General features: G+C 36.2%; 1 protein-coding gene across 5 annotated transcripts in view; it reads left to right on the top strand.

Moving 5' to 3' along the window:
• Nucleotides 1–27,281, top strand: part of LOC134649574 (disks large homolog 2-like) — a 42,383-nt gene that overhangs the window by 5,042 nt on the left and 10,060 nt on the right. For 3 of the 5 annotated variants that reach the window (XM_063504374.1, XM_063504376.1, XM_063504377.1), the window contains exons 2-8: nucleotides 3,964–4,379; nucleotides 16,849–16,931; nucleotides 18,824–19,009; nucleotides 23,041–23,121; nucleotides 24,464–24,664; nucleotides 25,117–25,255; nucleotides 26,286–26,355. In XM_063504374.1, the coding sequence (XP_063360444.1) occupies nucleotides 4,127–4,379; nucleotides 16,849–16,931; nucleotides 18,824–19,009; nucleotides 23,041–23,121; nucleotides 24,464–24,664; nucleotides 25,117–25,255; nucleotides 26,286–26,355 (1,013 nt within the window). In that variant the 5' untranslated portion in view covers nucleotides 3,964–4,126. Of the gene's footprint in view, nucleotides 1–3,943; nucleotides 4,380–16,848; nucleotides 16,932–18,823; nucleotides 19,010–23,040; nucleotides 23,122–24,463; nucleotides 24,665–25,116; nucleotides 25,256–26,285; nucleotides 26,356–27,281 lie in introns of those variants that run through there. The other 2 variants (XM_063504375.1, XM_063504378.1) reach the window with 2 other exon arrangements.

The following is a 27,281-nucleotide window of genomic DNA, read 5'->3' on the forward strand; positions in this document are numbered from 1 at the left end:
ACGTATACGTGGCGTTACACGATTTAGTAGATAATAATAATTAATTCCCAGTAAGGAAGCGTTACTTAACGACAGATTACGAACACGCGTCAACAATAATTACCAGGGCTCAGCCATAAACGACGTACGAAACTGCTCGTATATTAAATTGAAGATGCTATTTATTATCCCCTGGCTTTTAGAACAAGATTTTGTTGTGAATTGTGTGCTTTCGAAATGTGTTTATACTTTATACATGTTAATAAAGAAAAGAGGCCGCGATTAAATCTGATTATTTTACAGTTTAGTATTTTAAATTGTGTCTGAAGCACAAAGCCTGATGCATTTACTATCGTACCTTTGTTCAGAACTACAGCGAATAAAACATGAAAAAGTAAGCAAACTTCTTTTTTTATTAAAGCAATCTTGATTATAATTCATCTTTATTGTCTTTGTAAGATATTAAACAAAGACTCAAAAGACCCGTATTAAAGCGATCGATAGTTCACAGTTGCGATTCTTGGACACGAAGATTGCACTGAACTCGTCACTAAAACTGTGTCGGAAAATTTAAAATTAATTAAGTAAAATAATAGGTATACCGTAGAATTGTTAAGTCTAGACGTCTAGAGCTTCAACAGTAAATTCTCAACGCATACGGAGAATTTTCCTCTTGCTTTTAAATACGCAATTTAAAATTCCTCTCTCTTTTGTTTCGTTTCCTCTGACTATTAAAGGAAACCGCTGTCTTCTGCAATTTAAAAAAATACGAGACGTGAATCGGGCTGCTCTCGCAAATTTAAAAATTGATAAGACCACGATTTTTCCTTTAAAACTTTTTAGGATTCTCTCTTAGGTTCATTGTCGTCTTCTGTTCCATTAGGTATCTAATATGTGGTAGATGAGTGAATAGTCTTTCAGTAGTCTTTTAAAAACCTAATTTAATAATAAAAATACAATAGGTATGCAAATATTATTCTACTCACCTCAAAAAAAAAAAGAATCAATCTAAGGTAGACAATAGGCGGTCTTATTGTCATATCATAAATGTAAAAAACGCATCAAGTCTTAAAAAGGAATCTGTCCCAAGTGCCATACGGAAAACGTACTTGTACAAATTATGTTTCTATATTCGTAAACTGAAAAGGTATCTTTATAATTATAATCATTCATGCACTAACACTACGATTACACACAGGTATTAACTTACCTTAACTATAAAAATAATAGAATCCAGTTTCAAATTATTACTAGTTGTTTATGAAATTGCTACGGGATTTTTGATATTAGCTTATATATCACACTTGACCTCTTTTCTTAACGTTAATTTTATTCTCGTGGAGAGGAATTCTCGCTCGTTTGTGACGAATTGGTATCTTTCATAGTCTCTTAACGTAAGGATAGTCATTTATAACCTTGGGGCGGCAATTTATACTCCACATTTATCATTTTATAGGTTCTTCCAATCTTCTTCCATGACATTGGAAATGGTTGTAATGTTAACTGAATTAATTATGATAAGATACCATTGCTTAACCCTTTAACAGCCAGAGTCTGATATATAATACATATATAAAATATAATACATATCCAGCTCATTTCGCCACCATCTGATAAATAGGACAAAGATCTGATTTGGTTTTTACAGTAGGTACATTTATAACTCCCGTAACTATGCCAACCTTACTCTGCGTGGTATAATTACTGTCGGTGGCGACACGAGCACGCTCGATCAAAAATTGCTGGCGGTTAAAAGGTTAATGTTATGGACGGGCGACGCTATTTGCGATAGAGCGACAAAAATTAAAAATATTACCTAATTAATTTGGTCACAAAATTTCATGAAAATCGTTTGTAAAATGCCTTGTTTGAAAATTTTCAAAAACCGAATCCAAAACACCTATAGGTATAATTATCGAACCTACTCATAAAATTTCAAGGGAATCGGTTGATAATTGCGACCTGTAGTAAAAATACGTACAGCCGGACATACAGATCTAGGAAATGTTTTACCTACGCTGAATGAAACGGAGACCTACGCTTTCGCTCAGTCAATAATTATTATTTTTCTTGATAGTTGGCAAGTATTAGCTATAGGTTTCGTTATTCTAGAATACAAATAAGACATTATCCAAATCCTCAGGTAAACAAATAAGACGATAGAAAATTAAAACTTAATGGTTTTCCATAACGTGTGCATTGATTTCCGTAAAGGTTAGAAGGAAAACAACATTTTTGATCAAATCTTTTTCATAAAAGCGAATATACATACAATCCAAATCTGTTTGTGTGCAGATAAGCATAAAAAACATAAGTAAAATACGAATTCGTTTCGTTTGAAATGTACGATCAAAATTTGGTGAATAACATTTTATTTCTTTCAAATATCGTATTTACCAGGAAGTCAAACGGTAGGGCTCGGAAAGTGTTCGACGCCCACTCGTTCCGGACTCGCGGAATGTGGAACGCCTTGCACTGCTGTCTGCTAGATACTAATTTAAATGCGAGTCACGATCACAACTTATGTCCATTTCTCACTATTACTGTATTAAAATATTTAAACCTTATTCGTTGGCCTTTAAGGGTAACATTCCATTTCTGACCGCAGCTGCACTACTGGTACTGAACGCGTCGCTGTTAGGTACTGTCAATTTCCATAGTAAAATGAACAGTAGTGCAGCTGCGGTTGGAAATGGACTGTCACCTTAAAAGTAAGCAGTTTATGGCTGTGGTCATAGGAACACGAGTAAGCTTGCAGTCGAATTTATTAGAGCGAAAGTGCCTAACGACATACCTACTTACTGCATGTACTCGAGAGACGCCCAGTAACACTTGAACCATTTTACACAGAAACGTACCAAAATCGAAATATTTATCTTTGGCATGTACGTGTCATGCCCAAAAAGGTGATATTGGACTGTTTATAAAAAATATTTTGATTAAAGACATTTTTAATAAAAGGTTCAAGTAACCGCCCTGGGCAAGTCTCCGAGCTCTCCCTAAAAGTTTTACGTAACGTTGTTGTTGAGTCTGTTATATAATTTTATGGATTTGCAAATGGATTATAATGAAAACCTTTGTTTAGTTTCAATTAAAACATCGTTTTAGGATCGGACGTAGGCTACCTAATAGTTCGTTTTTTTTTGCATTAGAAATAACTTCGCAGAAGTAAGCTTGTGGTTCCAAATCCGGCACTTTTAGCGGTAATAATTTGAAGTAAATTATATGTATTGACCATGCTACATTAATAGATAATTCAATAATTATTAACAATTAAAGAGCCTGATAATAACTGCACGCTTGCTTCAGAAGCACAGAATCTGTGGAGTTCTTTCTAATGCTAAAAAGAACGAACTATAGTTTCACTTTTAACAAGATAATTGAAATATGGAATTACCTATACATTACAAATTATAATTAGCACATTAATAATTAATTTTGAAATTTCCCTACTACAAATATATGATTAAAATACGCGCCTTAGTTCCGCTTACACAAAATTTCATAGATTCAAGCTGGCCAAACGGCTGGTTGATGATACTGGGGACAAAAGAGATGGCAGCTTCCTCGCTCAACGTGTAAGCGTTGCGATTCAGCGAGGAAACGCTGTCAGTATCTTTGGCAGTGTGCCCCAGGAATATCTTTAGATATAGATTTTTAGCTTTTAACTAGTTTAAGTTTGTATTGTACATATATTTACATTTTATTCCTATACTTAATCAAGATATTCCCTTAAAAAAAAAGATTTCATAGACTTCAGGTGGCCCCGTACTAAAAAGAATTGAATTCAAAGAACTAAACGTCGTTTAGAGAACGAACATGTCACGTCTATTTCATTTAAAACCCATTAAGTATACAATCTTCGACTTTTGACGGAAACACTTTTTCATAATCTAGATAGGTAATCTTATGTCTGAATTAGATGAAGACCGATAGCATATTTTTAATCCTTACTAGCCTTATTAAACGTTAGCTATTCTCCAGATATATGACAAATGGGTATTAACCTCAATGGGCTAATGGGATTTATTATAAAAAGTGCAAGTGACGTATAAAATGCCTGTGCAAAAACACAAAAGCTAAAGCTTATAGACGGCTAGCAATGGCGTGTGACAGTGGAACCTAGCGTGATGGTGCTAAAGTCAGTATGACAACGTGGATGGCGCTGTTCGGGCTAGTATGGCTGCTACGCGTGCGGGGTTCGCTGTGCGGCTGCGCGGCGTGCAAGCGCGCGCGGCACGAGCACGACACGCAGCCCGGCCCGCGCACGCCCAGCCCCGACGAACGCGCGCCCTTTGACGTCATCACCCTGCAGCAGTACACGCGTGACGTCACCGTGCAGACCGACTTCGATGATGAAGACGATTTGGATAAGATCGAGCTTCAGATCACGGAAGAATGTAAGTACATTTCATTACTTGCAATGATTTTAGGCCACTGTCATTGTGACGTGGTATGTTCGTCTGTAAGGTATTTGTAATATGGGCCTTGTTGCCTGATTTAAATTTCCAAAAAAAAAAAAATTAGCGGCGGACGGAAAAATAGATATATAAGGACAAGATAGATATATATATTGTATGACTATACAATGCGTTTAACCCACGGTTTAACCCAACGTGACGCTCACGATAACACGGATAGGTCGTACAGCATTTAACAAATAACCTCTTGTCCTAACTGGCGCATACAAGAAACACCGCAACAACACCACGCTCGTATTTCCACAGGATAATACATTTATCGAACATAATAACACTAATAACACTTCCACTCACAATAAGAGAAGTCCCTTGAAAGTTTAGTTCATCCTCTTTGCACATAATAATAATATGTCTTAGGTAGAATATGTAGGTAAGTTTGTAGTAGATGTAAGGTTCGCGTAGGTATACCTATTTATGGAGTATAAATTATACGAAGTACTTGCGCGCGACGTCACAGTAAAATTTCCTACACTTTGAAGTGGTTTACTACGCATTTATCTTTTTATTAGAAATTTATAACTAAATGACTTATTGACGTTTGTCTAGTAGTAGATAAGATAATCCTCGTATGAATATACATTTTTCGACAATTGTCTTAACAATTGATAACTACAAATTGGCATATTACTTATGTAATTAACTCTTACTATAAGGCATCGTATACAGGGTGTCCCAAGAAGTAGTGATATAGTGAAGCTGGGAGGTAGAGGACCTAGAGGGCTATCTGAATCACCCCCATGTATGTTCCGCGATTTTTCGTATTTTCGGAGTTATGATTTTTTTTAATTTTTCACCTATCGCCGAGTACGATGAGATTTTTATTTATGGTGACGTGAATTCTTGCGGTAGATGCTTGATTTTTTTTGTGTGCTAAGCTGATAGATAGGCCAATTCAGTATGGTAACATTTACTATCGTTAGATCTTTGAATGGAATTAAAAAAAAAATTAATGCCAAGAAAGATAAAATTACAACTTCAAGGGCGTTTAGAAAAATAAAACATACTGGGTAATTTTATCTTTCTTGGCATTAAATTTTTGACTGTGACTGTGACTGTGACGAATGACTACGACAAACCTAATGACAGCTTATACGTTGAAATATGTCAAACTGTAAATGTTGTAGAGCGTAACAAAGAAGTAGATACACATCATACATACATACACACGAAAAACAATTTTCTGCTTTGATAGTGGGGCAATAATAGCAAATGATTTATAGCTAATAAAATACCACTTCTAAAGAGTACATATGCCTCTAAATTAATCAAACGAATAAGAAATTTCACGACCACGTGTCCATATATCACAAACGTGGACTCAAAAGTCCGTGGCGGTGACAGATTTTTGAGGCCACGGTCGTGACAGTTTGGAACATGTACGATATTACCTAAAAATTATCTTCTACTTTGCAAATGTTAAATAACTACCTTAATCTTCAATGTATGACGTATATCTTATGTTACAAACAATAACGTGAAACTGGTACTTATTTTTAAATTTCAAACACGGCGGTGACGCGTTAAGGTTGACCATTTTTACAAATTAACACAAATAAATAATTATCGTCATAACTTCTCCCATCAGCCATTTGCAAATCTGACAACAACACAGTGTTTCTGTTCTTAAAAAACTTTACATTTATATTACCACGCGCGGCGGTGACACGAAAACTGATCACAAAATGTATGTTGTTTAAAATTGTATAAAGTCATTGTATATCCATACAATTTTTAAACCGTGTTGTAGAACAAAGATTATTGTTTTATATTTGATATAAATTCTTGCAAAATCACTTCATATTTTTTCAAAAAAAAATTAAAATATCACAAAATCTGGGAAAGTCACACTACACGGTCCGTGACATTTCGAACTTGTAATTTTTTTAAATATGTTTTTAATACTCTTAGGACAATCAATTTAGGTTAACCTAAAACTAGAGGTAAATTGCTAAGTATATTGATAAAGAGTTTACTTATTTTCTTAAAACGATATGCTATTCTTACGTGTTACACAAAAAAGACATAAGAATAAGAATTACCCAGCTGCACCTGTTCTAACTAGTTTGAAAATTACAAATTTTATATTGTTTTATAACTGAATGCATATGCAAGCTGTTAACGCCGTAAACAATTTTCAGTCAGACTGAAACAGCGAAACCAATTTTAATTTTCCAGCTTTACATTTTATTTTACCAGAACTGGTCACTTGAATTTGACAAACAAATTGTATGTAAGTACCGTAAAATGGGGTGAGTAGGGTTCGCGGGGAGAGTTGGGTTATAAATGGGGAGAGAAGGGATGAAAGTGAGATGGATTTTTAAGGCTACTGCTACAAAAATAATGTATTCCAATTTAAAATGGAGCTATAGTAATATTCATATTTAATAAAAAAAATCGATCCAACAATCTTCCAAACCAATTACGAGGGACTACGGGGTGAGGTGGGTTTTCCTGTTTATCGTCAAAGTTATATAAATATAAATAAATATAAATATATTGGGGGACATCTTACACAGATCAACCTAGCCCCAAACTAAGCAAAGCTTGTACTATGGGTCCTAGGCGACGATATACATACTTATATAGATAAATACATACTTATATACATAGAAAACATCCATGACTCCGGAACAAATATTAGTGTTCATCACACAAATAAATGCCCTTACCGGGATTCGAACCCAGGACCATCGGCTTAGCAGGCAGGGTCACTACCCACTAGGCCAGACCGGTCGTCAGTTATGAAATGGAACTACCCAAAATAAAATACAAACGTCCGGAACATTTGTTATATACACGATTCAGTTTGCATATGTAAAAATAAAATGATATCGAGGTTTGAATGTCAGTTTTGCGCCTACTCACCCCATTTTACGGTACTGCACAAAACCAAAGGTTAAGGTGCTAAAGTAAAACCAATATTAAAATGAACGCTTCTTCACTTTTGAGCGAAAACGAAGGTGGGACGTTAATTTTGTTTTTTTAGGGTTCCGTACCCATAGGGTAAAAAACGACTTCGCTGTCCGTCCGTCCGTCTGTCACCAGGCTGTATCTCATGAACCGCGATAGCTAGACAGTTGAAACTTTCACAAATGTTGTATCTCTGTTGCCGCTATACCAACAAATACTAAAAATACTAAAAAATAAATATTTAAGGGGGGCTCCCATACAACAAACACGATTTTTTTGCTCTATTTTTTGTTGATGGTGCGGAACCCTCCGTGCGCGAGTCCGACTCGCACTTGGCCGGTTTTTTTCTTTTATTTCAATTTTTTTTTAGAGCTTTTGACGGAGTAACTAATATACGCTTATTAATCTTAAAATGATTCAATGAACTACCTCTTATAATAGGATTATGTCAATATTATCGTTTAGTTAGAGTTAGACCATTTGCGTAATTAAATTTTGGAGCACTTCTACAAGGCATTAATTATAATTTAGACATCCATAAAAAGTGAGTTTATAAGTTTTTATTGCTCCAGATTGTATATAAAACAAAAGGACGTGCCATTTTAAACCATTAATCACTTCTTTTTAGGGTTCCGTAGCCAAATGGCAAAAAACGGAACCCTTATAGATTCGTCATGTCTGTCTGTCTGTCCGTCTGTCCGTCTGTCTGTCCGTCCGTATGTCACAGCCACTTTTCTCCGAAACTATAAGAACTATACTGTTGAAACTTGGTAAGTAGATGTATTCTGTGAACCGCATTAAGATTTTCACACAAAAATAGAAAAAAACTATAAATTTTTGGGGTTCCCCATACTTCGAACTGAAACTCAAAAATTTTTTTTCATCAAACCCATACGTGTGGGGTATCTATGGATAGGTCTTCAAAAATGATATTGAGGTTTCTAATATCATTTTTTTCTAAACTGAATAGTTTGCGCGAGAGACACTTCCAAAGTGGTAAAATGTGTGTCCCCCCCCCCCCCGTAACTTCTAAAATAAGAGAATGATAAAACTAAAAAAAATATATGATGTACATTACCATGTAAACTTCCACCGAAAATTGGTTTGAATGAGATCTAGTGAGTAGTTTTTTTTTATACGCCATAAATCGCCTAAATACGGAACCCTTCATGGGCGAGTCCGACTCGCACTTGGCCGCTTTTTCTTACTCGGTTTATCGCTAGAATAAAGTATTTGCATACATTTTTAGGACCTAAAACAGCATTATTTTTTCGAGTACTTTGTATACGGTATAATTAAAACCTATTCGCTGCTAATCACGACACGTTGTCGTTTTGCCTCTACGAAAGACGCGGTTTACGCTACTACATACCGGGAAACCCATGTTATCGGCTACGACGTAGCGCTACGACCGTAGCTCAGCGGCGAAATAATTTTATTTTTCACAGTTACGTATAACTCAATATTTACTAGTTGATGTAAATTGGCACATTTGAGATTCTAGTTCATTTTATACAAAGCATAATTTTCTAAGCATATTGTCAGTCCTTTTACACCTGCAGCCTGTGGGTTAACTACAAGACTCTCAGGACCCTTAGAGTCCAGTATAACAATGGTTTTAGCATGCTGTTGGGGTAGCCGCGATTCTGTAATGCATCATAGATGGTTGCAGATGCACTGCACGAGTGCACACACAGCTTTGCCGCTATTTTGCGCAAAAGTCTGGCATCCTTAGTGCAGATGCATAGATTTCGGGACAGTCTAAACAGCATAACTAAACACTGTTTGATTGATTGATTGATTGATCATTTATTTGTCAATAGTGGGTTCACAAAGAGGTCTTAAAACTATTTACAATATGTAAGTATATAGGATCTCCACATTGTGCCTACAAACTGGCATACAAATTTAATTAAACTAGCCTAATTACATGCATATTAAAATTAACTTATCTATTAAGGAACTCGCCCACACTGTAGAAACATTTCTCACACAGCCAAGCTTTCATCATTTATCATCATTTGCTTTGCTTTTTTGCATTTGCTTTTCATCATTTTGTTGCAGATATATATCAGGGTTGCTTTCAGGAGCACTTTATATTGCACACAAAGATATTTGGTTTTTGTACTAACATTAGCTCTATGTTAATTTTGTTACTAACATCTATGCACATGCTTTTGAAATATATGATTTGATTTATTTATTTATTGAAGTAAGACAAACACTGTATACCAAGCAAAATTTCCAAAAAATACTGCAAGGAATCCCATGCAATAAAACAGATTTTGCAGTACACAGCCGGCTCGGCTGAGCCGAGCTGCAAGTTTAACACCAGCTGCTGCATTACCGTTGCCTCGTTACTGCCACATTGAAACTTCCAAGCCGTCACCCATTTTTAGGGTTCCATAGCCAAATGGCAAAAAACGGAACCCTTATAGATTCGTCATGTCTGTCTGTCTATCTGTCTGTCCGTCCGTATGTCACAGCCACTTTTTTCCGAAACTATAAGAACTATACTGTTGAAACTTGTTAAGTAGATGTATTCAGTGAACCGCATTAAGATTTTCACATAAAAATAGAAAAAAAAAAAATTTTTGGGGGTTCCCCATACTTAGAACTGAAACTCAAAAAAAAATTTTTCATCAAACCCGTATTACGTGTGGGATATCTATGGATAGGTCTTCAAAAATGATATTGAGGTTTCTAATATCATTTTTTTCTAAACTGAATATTTTGCGCGAGAGACACTTCCAAAGTGGTAAAATGTGTGTCTTTACAGGGGGGGGGCTGTAACTTCTAAAATAAGTGAATGTAAAACAAAAAAAAATATATGATGTATATTACCATGCAAACTTCCACCGAAAATTGGTTTGAACGAGATCTAGTAAGTAGTTTTTTTTAATACGTCATAAATCCCCTAAATACGGAACCCTTCATGGGCGAGTCCGACTCGCACTTGGCCGCTTTTTTTTAAAGACATTGACAGTGACAGCGCTCGCGTCAATAGGGAGTATTACTTCAATGTTTTGCCACCAGAGTGCAGCACTAGTGACTTAAGTATACCATAGAGTAACTTATACACACTGTACCTTTTTTTTTTCATAGACAATCAAATATGACATTGATACATCAAGGCGGTTTGTGTACAAAGGGTCTACCGGGAAACGCGAAATCGAAACTCTGCTATCTACCTCTTTACGAGTATCGCTCGAATATGCAAGAGTGATAGAGAGGTTAGATAACAAAATTTCGACTCTCTTGTTTGCGGTAGACCCTTAGATTGTGACTTACTGTGGGAGTGGCGCCGCCTACGCAGTTTCGCGTAATATTCGCAATAATAATACAGGTGCAGTTGACATCCGAATTACACCTTTATTCTCGTAGCGGCTATTATGCGTCGTCTGATCATCCCTGAAAATAGCACAATTTATGATTCCATTTTTAGGGTTCCGTAGCCAAATGGCAAAAAACGGAACCCTTATATATTCGTCATGTCTGTCTGTCTGTCCGTCTGTCCGTCCGTATGTCACAGTCACTTTTTTCCGAAACTATAAGAACTATACTGTTGAAACTTGGTAAGTAGATGTATTCTGTGAACCGCATTAAGATTTTCACACAAAAATAGAAAAAAAAAATTTTTTTTGGGGGTTCCCCATACGTGTGGGGTATCTATGGATAGGTCTTCAAAAATGATATTGAGATTTTCTAATATCATTTTTTTCTAAACTGAATAGTTTGCGCGAGAGACACTTCCAAAGTGGTAAAATGTGTGTCCCCCCCCCTGTAACTTCTAAAATAAGAGAATGATAAAACTAAAAAAAATATAAAATATGATGTACATTACCATGCAAACTTCCACCGAAAATTGGTTTGAACAAGATCTAGTAAGTAGTTTTTTTTTAATACGTCATAAATCCCCTAAATACGGAAACCTTCATGGGCGAGTCCGACTCGCACTTGGCCGCTTTTAAACATTCATATTGGAAATCGAATTGACGAACAAGAACTAGTCATAAATATGATAAATACTGCACTATCAAAGGAAATCTTGTAATTCCCACTGCTGCATTGCCCTCTCTGTTGCGTAATTAATGTGGGATTTCTCACTAAGTAATTTTCGTCTACAGACCAAAGCTTATTCGCCACCTAGATTCCAGGAACTCCCAAGCGTCGCGTCGTGAACGCTAATTAGAGGATTTAAGCCATTTCAAAAGTAACTTTTATTTAACATTGAAAAAGCGATTGACAGTTGGTTGCTTTGTAATCACTTTGTATGCTTTAACTCAGAGCCGTTTTTTTCAAGAATTCTTTGTATCTGCTTATGATCGCAGTAAATAATTACGTCAAAAAAATAAGATTTCATTGGAATCGAGCTTTAGGACAAAATCTAACTGGTTTTTGACGAAGGTTATGAAACAGTATCTTTTTACCCAGAATTCGTATTTGCTTAAGATTTTTCAAAGAGCTTAGTTTTTCTATCCAGGTTCAAACAAACATACCTCATATACCTAATGCATTTTGTTAATTTAGCTGATAGTAGTGAATTCTTAAGCGCCTAATGTAATCAATAAAAAAAACTGGCAAACTAGGAAAAGTGCCATCCTGCGAGACAGGCATAGCCTAGTGCAGGTGTCACGGGCAATTTATATATCTTGCAACAACTTGTGCAGTGTTTAATCATAGAATAAGTTTACATAAATCTTGTTAATCATACGTTTCACTGTTTCAATAAACTATTTTGTTTTTTTTGATAAATAATTATTTTTGTATCAAGCAGATCAGCGGCGGTAGCACGGTCGCATTTTTATCGCTTGTCACCATGCCTGTCACGTTCTAACAAGTATGTAAGTGCGAATGTGATGGGCATAGTGACAGGCGATAAAAATGAAAATGGAACCATGCTGCGCCCGCAGACTACGCGTCCAAAGTGGGGTCGTATCTCGTCGCATAATAATTGATTGACCTAATGTAATGTTACTCATAAATCTATTTTGGCATAATTTTCGCAAAGTATCTAAGATCAGGTCCCCCACCTATTTTATTAATTAACATTAGTTTTATTTTTAGTATTATCACGTAATTTCGTTTTTAATATCTTTAAGTATTTCTAACAGTTTTTCCCTACAAGTGTTTCTCTTACCTCACCTAACTTTACCATTATCTAATAGCTTTACATAAAGATAGATGTCTCTATTTAGATTAGAAAAGTGTAGGTGTCTATTTGGAAAAGTATACCAGGGTGGCACATACTTTTGGTGCGTTGTATCATCCGATAATATTGATGCTGACTGTGCAGCAATCAGGACTCAATATTTATTTTTTTTTACCACTGCTTTTGTGTTCCTGAACTGAACACGTGAAATTATACCATTAAATCAGATTTGATTAGCTTACGCGACTTTAAACGATTATTTATCGTTTCATAACGTGCCGCGTGCAGTTGTTAGTTCCCGTAATGATTACATCGTCACCGAATGGACTGGATGGATCACAATTCCTGAAAGCACACTCGTGTGAAATGCGGATAGGTGTACAGATACGTACCTATTAGGTACCTATTAGGTACGTACCTATCAGTAAAAATAAAATTATAATTATTTTGATTATATATATAAGCGTTGTCGACACTTAAAAAACCTTTTTAGGGTTCCGTACCTAAAGGGTAAAAACGGGAGCCTATTACTAAGACTCCGCTGTTCGTCCGTCCGTCCGTCCGTCCGTCTGTCACCAGGCTGTATCTCACGAACTGTGATAGCTAGACAGTTGAAATTTTCACAGATGATGTATAATAACAAATACTAAAAACAGAATAAAATAAAGATTTAAGTGGGGCTCCCATACAACAAACGTGATTTTTGACCAAAGTTAAGCAACGTCGGGCGAGGTCAGTACTTGGATGGGTGACCGTTTTTTTGCTTGTTTTGCTCTATTTTTTGTTGATGGTGCGGAACCCTCCGTGCGCGAGTCCGACTCGTACTTGGCCGGTTTTTTGAAGAACCCCACACAGGTCCCTCCAGAAAACCTCAGCTCATTCCACAGCCGGAGCGTCCGCGGGAGGAAATTCCTCTTAAACCGCACAATGCGCGACCATTTAGGTTCCAGGGTGTGGCCGCTTTGTCGACGGCGAACGATGCGGTGGTAGTATTCATACGCGCACCTTTGGAGTATTACCTCTACATACGTATCTATCAGGTGTAGAAGTAGACCTATTAAACACAGTTTCAGCTTCAAAATTTAATTACTAAACATACTGCCGTATTCGAACTTCAAGATATTCACAAGAGACGACACGTACTAGATTCATTCTAGATACGTTATAGTTTAGATTTCAACTAGTTCTCTTTTGCAGCGCAATTCGGGCAACCAATGTCACTTTTACGTTAGATAGAGTTAGATATCTATTAGATGTGAATTGGATCTCTAAGTCATATATTGTGGAAATCATTCAAGAGTATCTCCAGAATCGCGCAAATGTCAAATTTGACAGGTTAGATCTTAAACATATCGTTATCGTATCTTGGCGATGTCTAAAAGATATCTAATAGATGTCTATTTCAAAATCCGAATCGGGCCCTTATTCTCACTTTTTCTTAACGTTAATTAATTACCTCATGAAGCTATTTTATTTCAAAATGTAGGTTAATTAAAGTTAATAAAAAAATAAACAAACGTATTTCGAATAAAATACACAATTTAATTTATACTTCAAGAAAAGTAGGGATATCCCATAAGTTCAATTTGCATTGCCACCACGGAATAAATGAAAGCACAGCAAAATATTTTTCAGCTTCCCTCGCTGGAAAATATCTTTTCACTTATTTTTTACTGCAATTGAAAAATTATATTGGCTCTACGTTGCTAGTATAACCTATTATAGATTTATTGACGTCCTCTGCGCTTCTTATGATATTTATTTTGTTTTGAATAAATAAACAGTTAGTATTGAAGTTTTTAATTGAATAAATTGGAAAGATGGTCTAGCTAGACAGATCGGGCAGAGATATAGGCGCTACGTAAAACTTTTTACAAATTTTGCTAAGCTTTTGGTTTTAAAGCGTGAGGTAGTTAATTTTTTTGGTAAGTACAAGAAAAATTGGATGAAAAAAAAAATCGACCAAGTGCGAGTCGGACTCGCGCACGGAGGGTTCCGCACTATCAACAAAAAATAGAGCAAAAAAATCGTGTTTGTTGTATGGGAGCCCCCTTAAATATTTATTTTATTTTATTTTTAGTATTTGTTGATATAGCGGCAACAGAGATACATCATTTGTGAAAATTTAAACTGTCTAGCTATCGCGGTTCATGAGATACAGCCTGGTGACAGACGGACGGACGGACGGACAGCGAAGTCTTAGTAATAGGGTCCCGTTTTTTACCCTTTGGGTACGGAACCCTAAAAAGGCACACATTAGGTACCTATTTTAAAATACAGGCCTGAGTAAGTCGACTGACTGTGAAATGGCCGCATCAGTCATTCAGGCGTATTACCGAAAATAATCGTGTTACTTATAATTATTAAACGTCCAGCTGTTTCATGGAAATATTTTATTCAGTATATTTTTAAATAGTCTGCATGCCTGCATGGGCGGCCTTCAACTTAATTATAGCAGACTAAAATAGGTATCGAATGACGGTATTACTCGGCTATCGAGGTCAGTAAATTGATATCACTACATATATTTTTGAGAATTCAGATTTTTCCGTATGACCGACTCGAGTTGACTTTTTGCCTATCATGTTATGTAGTTTTTTTCAGTTATGCATTATGTTTATTATAAGACTAATAAGTTAGAGGATTTTGTGTTTTAAAATATAAATGAACACATTTCTAATCATAATCCTCCTTTTGCTTTGCCGTAGTCGGGTAAAAATGAGCTTTCTATTTTGCTTAGAAAATTTCAACTATAATTATGTTGTAACGATTAAGCTCCTTGAGGTACAAGCGGTTGACGGACAGCTAGACAAACAGCAGAGAAGCAGCAGAGACCTCAAAATTACTACACGCAATGTGCTGCAACGTATCGCTTTGCCGCTCAGCCAAGCCATGGCCAAGGCATGAGAGACTGTGTAGTCCTATTTTATTCTAGTAGCCAGAGCTACGCAGCTATTATTTTTGCACCTAAACCTGGAGTTACATGGTTATCAAACAATTTGACACTGGGTTAACGGTTTAACCACTTTACTCCGGGTTAGTAGGATGGTGCAAGTGGGCCTAACTCTTCAAATCATATTCAATTACACAAACGGGTCTACCGCGATATAATTTTATTGTTTTTACCTTTAATCTGATCTTTGTCTTTCCGTGACCACAGCTGGTGTAACTCAGCTGAAACGTCGGATTTAAAGGTAAAAACAATGAAATTATATCGCGGTAGACCCGTTTGTGTAATTAAATATGTGTACAAAACGCGAGAGTTTAAAGTCTTCAAATCATATCATAAAATAAACTCCCCTGCCGCGTCTGTTTGTTATGTTCACGATAAACTCAGAAACTTTTGAACGGATTATCATGCGGTTTTCACTTATTAATAGAGTGATTCTTGAGGAAAGTTTAGGTATATAATTTGTAAAGGTTTTGTGTAAATTGATTAAACTACCCGTGCGAAGCCGGGGCGGGTCGCTAGCAATACAAAAGTCATATAAACATGAAAAGCAAAACAGAATTCGTGATGAAAATTAAGTTTGCAGTGTTTCTTACTTAAATATTTCAGACTATTTTTATGTTTCGTAGCTCAAAGCACAATTTAACTCAATATTTGTCTGACATACCCAAAAATTCATTAGAACAAACACACTCTATTTGAAACCCGCCTAACGCAAAATATATTTGAGTAGTCGAATTGAATCGAAACTTAATCCTTTGCAGACTTCCTCTCCCTCAGCTTAAAGTTGTTATAACCTTGATCTAAAATATAGTTAGTGTTCTTATTAATAAAAGTTTTCTTTATCACGATTGTTTTTTTTCTTATTGAATAAGAAAAATAAAATGACTTCGCCTTTCCGCGCGACATTATCTCAAATGAAATACAATATGAGACTCGTAGAAGCTTTGAACAACTAAACTCCTTAATAAATAATTTTAAATTGTTATATTTAGACCAGTTATTTAGATCAGATACAAATTGAATCATTGATTGATTTATTTATTGAGGCATTTCTGCAATGAGTTAAGAAAGATGTATCATGAACTTTCGTAAAAGTCAACTGCCACTCCGTTGCTAGAACGAGAAACGGGAGCCACCCAAATAAATACGTAAAAAAATCACTAAAGTTAATATTATTAAGAGTATATGCCAGAACGGTGTATTTTGTTGTTGTAGTAGATATTATTATAGCGTATAATTCCGTTCAAAACGTTAAGATTCTCTTGAATTGATTTCTAGAGTTTTACTTTTCAAATTTCAAATGTGTATAAAACTAACTATACACATAAAGCCTGTAAAATGAGTACCAACCTTATTTTTCTGTTTGTTTTCAGCAAACGTTGGCAACTTCGAAGGCGGGCGGGAGCAGCCGACGCAAAGCCCGGAAAGCGCCCGTCGCGGGCCAGGAAGCTACCAGGTTTCACTTCACAATATTATCAGGACTCAACAACACTTTTGTTCCTTGGGCTACAACATTTTATTTGTAACTTAAGGGAAAAATTGTTACAATTTTATGTCGCTTGCCTCGCAAAAAGTTGTTATCTCGACAGGAAGGTGTAGGTTTTCACTTTACAAAATGTCTGCATAAATTAAAATAATACTTTTAGCAATATTTTGGTCCTTACTATAAAACCTCAACTGCTCATCTAAGGCCAAAGGCATGTATTATGGAGTTGGTTAGAATGGAAAATGAACCATTTTTTCTTGGTGGTCATACTTGTAGCGCCTATAGTTGGCAAGATATGAACGTTGTGTCTTGTGTCTTGCCTGTACAAAAAGGTACCGGACAGACAATAGATAAAATTACATAAAACATAATTCGTGGATATCTTTCGCCAAACAAAATATTATCGCTCACGCTCAAGCACCCGTTAAGGCTCTTTAGAGTAATTATTTTAGTCCGACAACCTTCCTCTGGAATTTTTATTCTCTCGATTTTTTCCTTTAGGTCGCTCTTCAGCATGCCCGAGGGTATTTTTGTGCTTTTCATATTTTCTAAAAATAAATCTAACAGACAGTGATGTACCCTGAGCGTGTGTTATTAGAATGAAACATAAAAAAATAAATGGTTCGCATACGCGGAAATAAAATTAAACAATTAAACGTTTCTATTATTTTAACCATAAAAACTACAGAAAATGAGAATATAATTGAGTATCATCAACCGACATAGGTATAAGTATAAACGTCCAATTGCTGCGCAAACTGCTTTGAGCCGCCGAGATGGTTTTTCACTAAATAAAATGTAGGATTCGATTTTTATCATATAATTTACCTAAAAGGTTTATATTTAGATTTACATTCAAATCTTTAAGCATCATGTACACGTGGTGCACGTGCACGTACGATTACAATGTAAATACAAAACACGACTGCTCGTTGAGCATTGTAGAATATTATATTGATATAGATCATTTATTACGTTCAGACATCTAGTTTCGTTCGGTACTCAGCTTCATACAACATAAAAACATTTCAGGCGAATTTATTGAGGTAGACTATTAATGACAGTGTAGTGATTGGAATGAAATGAAAATTTCATTATGAAATTATATGAAAATTGATTGGAACAAAGGAATGATAATATAAATAATGTCATTCTAACTGATAGTGTCTGGTTCGCAGAAAACAAAACGAAGTTATGCCGATTTACCGTCGTTACCATTTTCCTACGTCATATTATTGAACCAGAGTTAACTTAATTATTTAATTGTTATGATGGCTCATGAATTTTACAAGGATAAAAAACATATACACAGTAGATAAACCAATTTCAACTCAACGCATAGTCACTGCAGATGACTTTCATTAATTTGACGTTTCCAGTTAGACGCATGAGAAACATTTCCTATTCGAATAGGGTTGTCAACCGAGCGTGCGAGTGTACGTGACGTCCCGCCTTGTGGGTGACTTGTTATCCGTTATCATTTCACCGACTTTAATGTAACGTTTGACATAGGTCTAAAAGAAAAAAGTTGTGTAAATTGATCTGTTAATTTAAATTAAATGAAAAACTATTAGCGCCATAAAAGAAAGTAGGTATATTTTATTAGAGAAGAGTCATTTGCCATGCCTACGCATTTGCAGCAGACGCTTTAACATGTGGACACCATTTGATATCGTATCTAATAAAAACTTGTACGCAACGAAGTAAGTGTGGTTAAAACTGGCAGCAAAACTGTGTCACCATACATAAAGAAATAAGGATACTTTAATTTATATTTTTATAACATACCAATGGTCTCTACAGGTAAAAGCGTCAATAAGTAGGTACAACACTCTCCCTTACAATAAACATCTTCTCCGCAGCCATCTGATTCCGATAACGAATCCGTTTGGGAGACTTCGGACGTGACATTGGAGCGAGGCGCCGGCGGACTCGGGCTGAGCATCGCGGGCGGGGAAACCGGTGGGGACGTCAGCGTCACACGGATAGCCGAGCACGGGGCGGCCAGGAAGGATGGCCGGTTGCAAATTGGTGATGTGTTGTTACAGGTTTGTTTATTAAGATTATTTTTCTACACACTTGCTCGTAACGTGGAACCTATTTCAACCGCTTGCTCATAACCTAACGCGTGCTCTTTAAGATATTATCGCACTTGTGTAATGTATGATAATCCGATCGAGTTAGGATTGTAGCTAATAATTGCTAATAATAATAAGTATGGAGACCCTTCTTAAATTGGTAGTGTAGAATTTACAAGGGCGCCGGGGCCCCGCCGGGCCGGGCCGCCAGCGGCAGGGTCGAACCGCCGGCAGGCAGTACGAGTATGATAGATTTTTGACTTTTACTAACTGTAAATTTCGTTTTTGTTCGCAAGTGTGTTGAAAAACGTCTGCATTATCGGCGTTCTTATTGCGCGCTTGCTTTAATTATCTACGCACCATACATATCCTAAACCCCAAATAACGACCTTGCATAAAAGTAAGCTGTTTTGTTAGATACAAGAAATTTCTCAGCTGTGACTTAGTACAAGTTTGTCAAGCGAGTTTATAATAAGTATATTAGGATTACGAGCCTAAAAGCGGTTCAATAAGTTCCACATTTCGAGCAAGTGTGTTGAAAAATAATTATATTATTAAATGCGTCTTTCTTTAACATCCATGTCCTAGCATGCGTATTTAAACGTTGATTAAAATATAACTAAATGACATATCATTAATACAAAGGTAAAGAAGCGAAACGAAAAGTTAAACAACGTTGTTAAAGCATCGGCCCAAAAATATTGGAAAACAAAGGATTGCTTATTTATGAAACCGTACCCACAAATTAATCCTGTGAAATTTTAAAAGGTATTTATGTAGCGCGCTAACTTAATATACATTTAATATATAGGTATATGCCAGCGAACTTAATAAATATAATTATTTGATAATAAACGGTATAATTACGTATGATTAATAACGTAAGTACGTATTTGCATCTACAATCCCACACTAATTAATTATTTATTTGAAATCTTTTGCTTGCTCGGATATCAATATTTATTAGCACGGGGGGTTTAAAGCAATAAGTTTGTAATTTTTAATCAGATTTTAAATGAGTTTTGTTAAAATGTGTTATAACATACCCATTACCCATTTTTATAAAGCATACTGATTTACAACTTTCAACAAGGAAATGATTTGATCTTGATGAGGGTGAAAGCTGGTAGCGATTAGGGCTACACATGAAATAACGTCACACAGTTCTAAACGTAACATTTGCCATTACAGTACTCTACAAAGTGAAATTCGACACGTGATCAGATATTTATAAGGAACTAGATAAAGTTGTAGGTAAAATTATTCAGTTAATTGATATAAATTGTTTAATATAGGTAAGTTATAAAAGTTACCTATATTAAACAATTTGTTTCATGTAATTACGATTACATTGCAAACGTAATATAATATATTTATGTAGTAGAGCGTTATTAGAATTGTTCATTGCAAAAAGAAATCGGTTTATTTTTTTTGTTAGCCTGGTTTAGCGTCCCACTGCTGAGGAAAGGCCTTCCCTCCTTTCCTTCACTCAACCCTCTAGTTTGTACTTTCCCGCCAATCCGAATAAAATGCGTCCAAGTCGTCCCGCCATCTCCTTTTCGGTCTGCCTGAACGGCCTGCACCATCGATGGTGTTCCGTGGGTCCCACTCGGTAACCATGATATCAAATATTTGCAAGAGTTGGTGTATAAAACTTATCATTTTATAAAAATATATAAAACATAGGTCTTTAAACATATGGAAAATTATCGTCTATGTATTATAGGTATAAGAATCGGTATCAGGTTCTGTACTAGATTCAGACAATCCATAGATTATTGCTTACGTGAAAAATCTAAGACTTGTTTATGTTTTGTCAATTCGAAAAGAACCGGCAAGGTTGCTGATCCACTTTGTTTCTCTCTCACCAAAGTCTAGTCACGTATGTTGCGACCGCAATGCTGTGACCCAATTTGCATGAAATTCTTTTCAAATACCTACCTACTCTTAACTTGATTAAACTTAGGTTTCGTGCAATCTTCAGTAACTACCCATATTGGCATCTTGCATATTTGTGCTGCACAGCGTTGAAATTCATTGGGGATATGTGAAATAATAAATACGTTGATTCCATGAGGTATTTATTACTTTCAAATAATATGAAAATTAAGAAATTAGTTTACAGTATAGTTTATTAAGTTTTGAAATTAATACAAGATTTACTGAATATTAATATTGACAAATAAAATCAATTTGAAGAGAAAGCTTTATACATTTGTGCCAAAGTTAACGCTGTACGTAATCATTTACCCTACCATGAGACTTGCACACAACCAATAAAAAAAAACGGGTTGCACTCCGGGAGTGCCGACAGAAGTGAAAACGCAATGACTAGTGATTGAGGTTAACGCCATCTAGCATTAGCGTTAATTACTTGAAACCCCTAAGCACATCACTATTAGTACTCGAGTTATATTAATACCAGTCAGAGCGAAACTCACTAGATGTCATTTAAATCAATAAAGAAAAACTCAATGACATACATGTAACAGGTTTTCATGTAATGTCATTGAGCTTTTCTTTATGGATTTAAATGCCATCTAAATGAGTGGCCATTTAAATCTTACGGTCACGTGATCGTCTTACGCTGTCTCGAGTTTAACATTTTTTCCCCACCTCAAAAAGTGCACAGCGCCGCTAAAGAAGTTTTCACTTGAAAAATATATACTCACGTCTATTTAGATACATTTACAAACGGACATCCTGCAGGCGAATGCGAAATAATAAATACAATATCAAGTAAAGTGGCAATATAAGACAATGCCTTCCTCCCGAGTAAACATATAAGAGTTAATAACTTTGTTGTTGGACGAAGGACAAACATGGTCGTGAGAAGGTGAATCGAAGTGTAACAATTGGTTGAGCAAGGTCGCATATTGATATTTGCTTAACTTTTTTTACGGGAAGTGGAGCTTACTGCGATGTATACGAGTACGAGGAAAATAATGGTCTTAGAGCAGGCCACGGAATAAGGAACATTATTTGCAGAGCAACCATAACTCTCTCTAATTAGTAAGGACTATCGTTACCTATTACTTTTTTTAAATACTTACTGGTTCTTAATTGACAGCTTTTCTGCGTGCGTGCTATTGTGCGCTCGGGGATGGTATCCGCCACGTTTATCCCTAGCTTCTAGATAATATATGGATAATAAGAGAGATACGAGTATCTTAAATGGACTCTGCGCTGTTGGCTTTGGCCCCACGCATATTACTTATATCTTCCAAATGTCATGGTCCCGAGATATGGTAGGGCATACAAACAACATACAATATGTTATTTGCTCTTATTGTGTCATATCCATATTACAGCCATACAAACTAGAATCGTCCGCAATATTGAACTTAAGGGTGGCAGCTAGGAAAATGAAATCAGAAACTTTCGACATGTCTAACTTTTTTATCGCCTAGTTAAAAACTCGTAGTTACGAAGCATGGTCTGCAAACTTTTCTTTTTATTAGGTGAATTATGATAGTTATTAAATTTGATATCCATTGTAATATTATAAATTCTTCTCTTTTTTATGTGATTTTGAACTATGAAACTATTCAAACTATCATCGCAAACTGCATGTTTCAAAGATCTCAGCTACAACGAACTTTATACTTTTGGAAAGCTTATAAAGTTTCTCTACAGATAAATGTGACACGTTTTAAAATTTAACATTGTATTTCTAAAGAATTATTACAGCTAGACACAATGGACTTTGAGACAAATACAGAATACACTTTATGTTTAATTCAAAGTTATTATTATGCATTGTGAACAATAAGAGAAAAGCCCTTTAAATGCATTATTTCTGCAGATTTGTGTTAAAGAGACAGACGAATTAGATTTATTCTAAAAGAGTCCTTTTATATTCATTTTAAGTAAACCGTAAAGCTAGCTAGCGGAATGAAAAAGCTGGACAGAAACCCTCATTTAGTTGCAAATTTTGTGCACAAAATCTTCATTTATAAGTTTTTGGTATGAATCCGCTTAATTTTTCGCTTATGTTGCAGGTTAATGACGTTTCGGTGGAAAATGCCCCTCATTCTGTAGCCGTTAACGCTCTACAAAAGGCAGGAAATGTTGTAAGATTAGTAAGTGGACACTTTCATGTTGTATTTTGAGTTTCTTATTTAACCTCTTTAATCTTATATCTCAGTACATTAGTCTGGTGCTACATTACGTAACTACGTCGAAAATTTAAAGGGCCGATTTCGGGGTTGGTCCCATAGTAAAAGTTGTTCAGCTTCAGTATGACCTACATGTTCAACCGTCAGAGTTTGGCCAAAGATAACAAAAGCACCCTGTATGTCAATGTCAATTTCCTTGATAAATTGCGTTGCCGTCGTTGCACCATTGCTTGTCGCGATTAAAACGTTCAATACCTACGTTACTGATTAAATATATTAAATTGACAATTTAAGGTGATAGTCCATTTCCAACCGCAGCTGCACTACTGTTCATTTTACTATGGAAATTGACAGTAACAGCGACGCGTGCAGTACCAGTAGTGCAGCTGCGGTCAGAAATGGAATGTTACCCTAAGGAAATCGCCTGTTTCCCGCTGCTGCAGTCGCAATTATAATGTAACCTGTATATAAAAATCTAAACCTACACCGGTACAGAGAACCTCCTCCTTTTTGAAATCACAAAAAATTTGTTGCCACAAGTTGACATGCAAACTGCTGTTTGTAAAAGTTTATACATGACCATATTGTTTAATATTGTTTACGTCACCCTAGGCCCGTAAGTGGGATTTTCTCCCCGCTACGCGAGGAGAAAATCTCACTTCCTGGCCAAGGCAAGACGTAAAACTTTAGACAAACCAAGGGCGGTAATTCGTAAAGCCCCAGATCGCCTCCACCTTCGGTTCGGGCCACAAACACCTGCGATCTGGAGCATTCACGAATTCACCTCCCTAGGTATGTAATGTACTATTACACATCCCACCATTCGCATATATTATATCTTTACATCCCAATCTGTTGTATAAATATGACTTAGATTGCATCTGTTGGTCACCGGGTGTCCCAAACCCTGCAAGTCATGCATAATTTATCGCTCCCAATAGTGTGCAAGCATGTACTAGCAGCCAACCAGGTTCCGATACCGAATAATTTATGAACTAGCACTTTTACTCAGAGCGGGGAGGTCTGAATACAAAACTAAAACATCTTCCAAAAAACCTGTTAGGTACCTATAGTATTTTTCAAACAACTTGTGTACGGGGACAGATGTCATCGCAATACAATTTTGCATTTTAAGTTTATAATAATTTTCATCCTCATTTTGCTCTACTTAGATGGCCGTTGTAGCAATTTGTCTCCACTTCATCTGATGGCAACATTCCAAATACACACTTAGATTCCGTTATCTATCAGCGGTTTATGTAGATAGGTAGCTTACTTTATTCTGACATTTACTTATCACCACCAGCGGGTTCGTCGAGCCCGGCGCCCGCGAGTGGTCACACTGTGGCGAGGGGCGCGGGGCTTGGGTCTCGGCATCGCAGGCGGAGCGGACGACGCGGCGGGCGGCGGAGGCGTTTTCGTGTCGCACATCGCGGTCGGCGGCGCGGCGCACCATGACGGCAGACTGAGGCTAGGTGATAAGATATTGGCTGTTAGGGATGAAGATGTAAGTATTTGTAGGTCTTCCGCTAAATTCAGATGGCTGATGAGAAGAACCAGATTTCTTTTCCCAAGATAACTCAACAACAACATGCGCAACAACTTCATCAACCATCTGAGCTAAGAGATGGCTTTAAATAAATTGTTTTGAAGTAACTTTATGATTAACGACTTGCCAAATTTGATTATTCAGCGACGAGTAATGGGTGTTTTTATGTATTTAAGTAGGTATTTACATATATCGGTGTCTGAGTACCCACAAAATAACAGAAGTTTTCTTGGGCTTTCTGTGGAGCTTAGTCAATATGAGTAAGAATGTCCTATAATATTTATTTGTAAAATAATATACATTTATTATTACAGATTACATACCTTAAAACATAAAAATTAGTATTTAAGAATATTTTTTATTGTCTAGTATAATCTTGTAACAAAATTGTATATAATGAAATTGTCCAGGGTATAGAAACGTCACTAATAGGGGCGACCCACGCGCAAGCTGTGACAGCCCTGCGAAGCACAGGCGAACAGGTGACGCTGGTCGTGCTGCCCGCTGGCTCCTTTCCGCCCGTTGCCAGAACCGCTCCGCTTTATTCTAGTAAGCGCACCTTTTTTTAAAATTACCTTAAATTTTGTATGTAGCAATGAAGCATATGCTAAATTTATAATACACTTAAGAGCAATAGAAATAAATGTAGGCTTTTATTAGCATTCCATACACGCAGCAGGGGGGTGAACGGAACATGGCGTAAATTTGAATAGGTATATAATTTCACATAAAATAGCATATTTGCAAAAACGTCGCAGAAATTGGGCAAAATTAGTTTTTTAAAAATCCAACTTGGATTTTTTCACTGTTGTTATTTTCCGTGATAAAGTATATACATAAAGCAAGTTAACATATTTAGTTAAATGTATTTATGTTTATATTATGGAATATTTACAAAAATTTACTGTTCTTTTGACATATAAGGTTCCCTAAACCTAACCAAGTTCTATCTATAAAACATACCTGAAAGATATAAATGGTTCTGAAACATTACATACAAAATATAATTATGCTGCATGTCTACGCAGCTAGACGCTATCTCGAATATGGGGCATAGCACACTGCTTCACACTTCGGAACGACGACGTCCGATGCTGAGATTTTGAACTTTGTACTGTATAATCTCGATTTTTATGCAAAAATCGCACGGTCGCACATTGGCTCCGTCTCTCCATGCGAAGGTGCGAATCGTACGACAATTCGTGCTTTCGTATGAAGACGCGGTGCGCACCGCAGGGTATGCCACACCAAGTTCCATAGTACCGTACGGATTTGTGTACGGAGACGCAATTCGTCCCTTCTCACTTCGGAACGACATGCGACAGCAGTGTGCTATGCCCCTATGCACTGCTTGAAGTTCCGGTATGACCTTGAATAATACGGGTTATCTAAGTGGATAAGAGTGACTGTATTGTATGTCATAATTTGATAAAAGATCATTACACTTATTCGTACTGATCTTGTCAAAGCATATCTACGGAAACGAATATAACTTCAAGCATGTTGAACCTTCATTTTAAAATAATGAGCATGCAGACACTAACGGAATAAGGAATTTAATCTTCATTTGTCCGCACAGCTAAAACTCAAGCCACGTCGTGTTCCACGCTTCATGAACTTTTGGAAGAGGAGCCGAGTGAAATCCCGAGGTACTAGCCCGCTTTTGTTTCTGAGCACGTTTCATTTCGCCAGAATAGAAGTCATTTGACGTACCTTGACTTGAGGCGTGAAATTGGCGTAAATAAAATTATTCGACAATCGACGGATGCTGACATAACTTTACACAGTAAAGAGATTTTCAAAGATTTTAGAATTAAATACATGAAATAAATTAAATACATATTATCATATGAACGACAGATAAGTGTCGATTTATTGGTATGATGAATGTCCTAAACACTTTCCATGGGGTCTCCAAACTTTTGGACCCGAGGGCGACAACCAGGCCTCTGCTTCTTTTTCGCGGGCCGTAGTTTGGATAAACCCCTACTGATCTATCACATCAATATGAGATTCATAATCATACTAACAAACTGTAGCACGTTCACAAGTCAAGGTACTGAACATAACATTTCTACTGTTGTTTCACTGTACAGTATACGCTAACGTGTTGCCAGTGTTACCACCGTCGCTTGGCACTAAGTCAAAAACTATAAAACGTTAACTGGCAACCCCTTTTTGGCAAGAACGTATCGCGTATGCCTGGTGTTACAACAAACGCGATTAAATTTACAGAAAATGCTTCAGCTAGATATATAAAAGATGATTTGTTGTAATAGGAGGCACTTATGGTATGATTTGTTTTATGCTTTATAAAAGTTGTTCCAAATTGCGAAATAGATAAGATCAAGACCTGACTTCGAAATAGATCTAGTTTTACAACTTAAAATAATCAGCCGAAGTCTCTTAATAAAGATGGGCTGAAAGAAGGCTTTATTAGGAATGATGTAGGTATGTGTATTCTAAATTATTATGCGAGCCTAAAATATATAGCAATTCATTAATATAAATCAATGATTGAATATAAATTTTTAGTAAATAAGATGTAAATTTAAATATATAAATAAATTAAAAA

This window comes from Cydia amplana, chromosome 7 (assembly GCF_948474715.1).
Source record: "Cydia amplana chromosome 7, ilCydAmpl1.1, whole genome shotgun sequence".
Lineage (NCBI taxonomy): Eukaryota > Metazoa > Arthropoda > Insecta > Lepidoptera > Tortricidae > Cydia > Cydia amplana.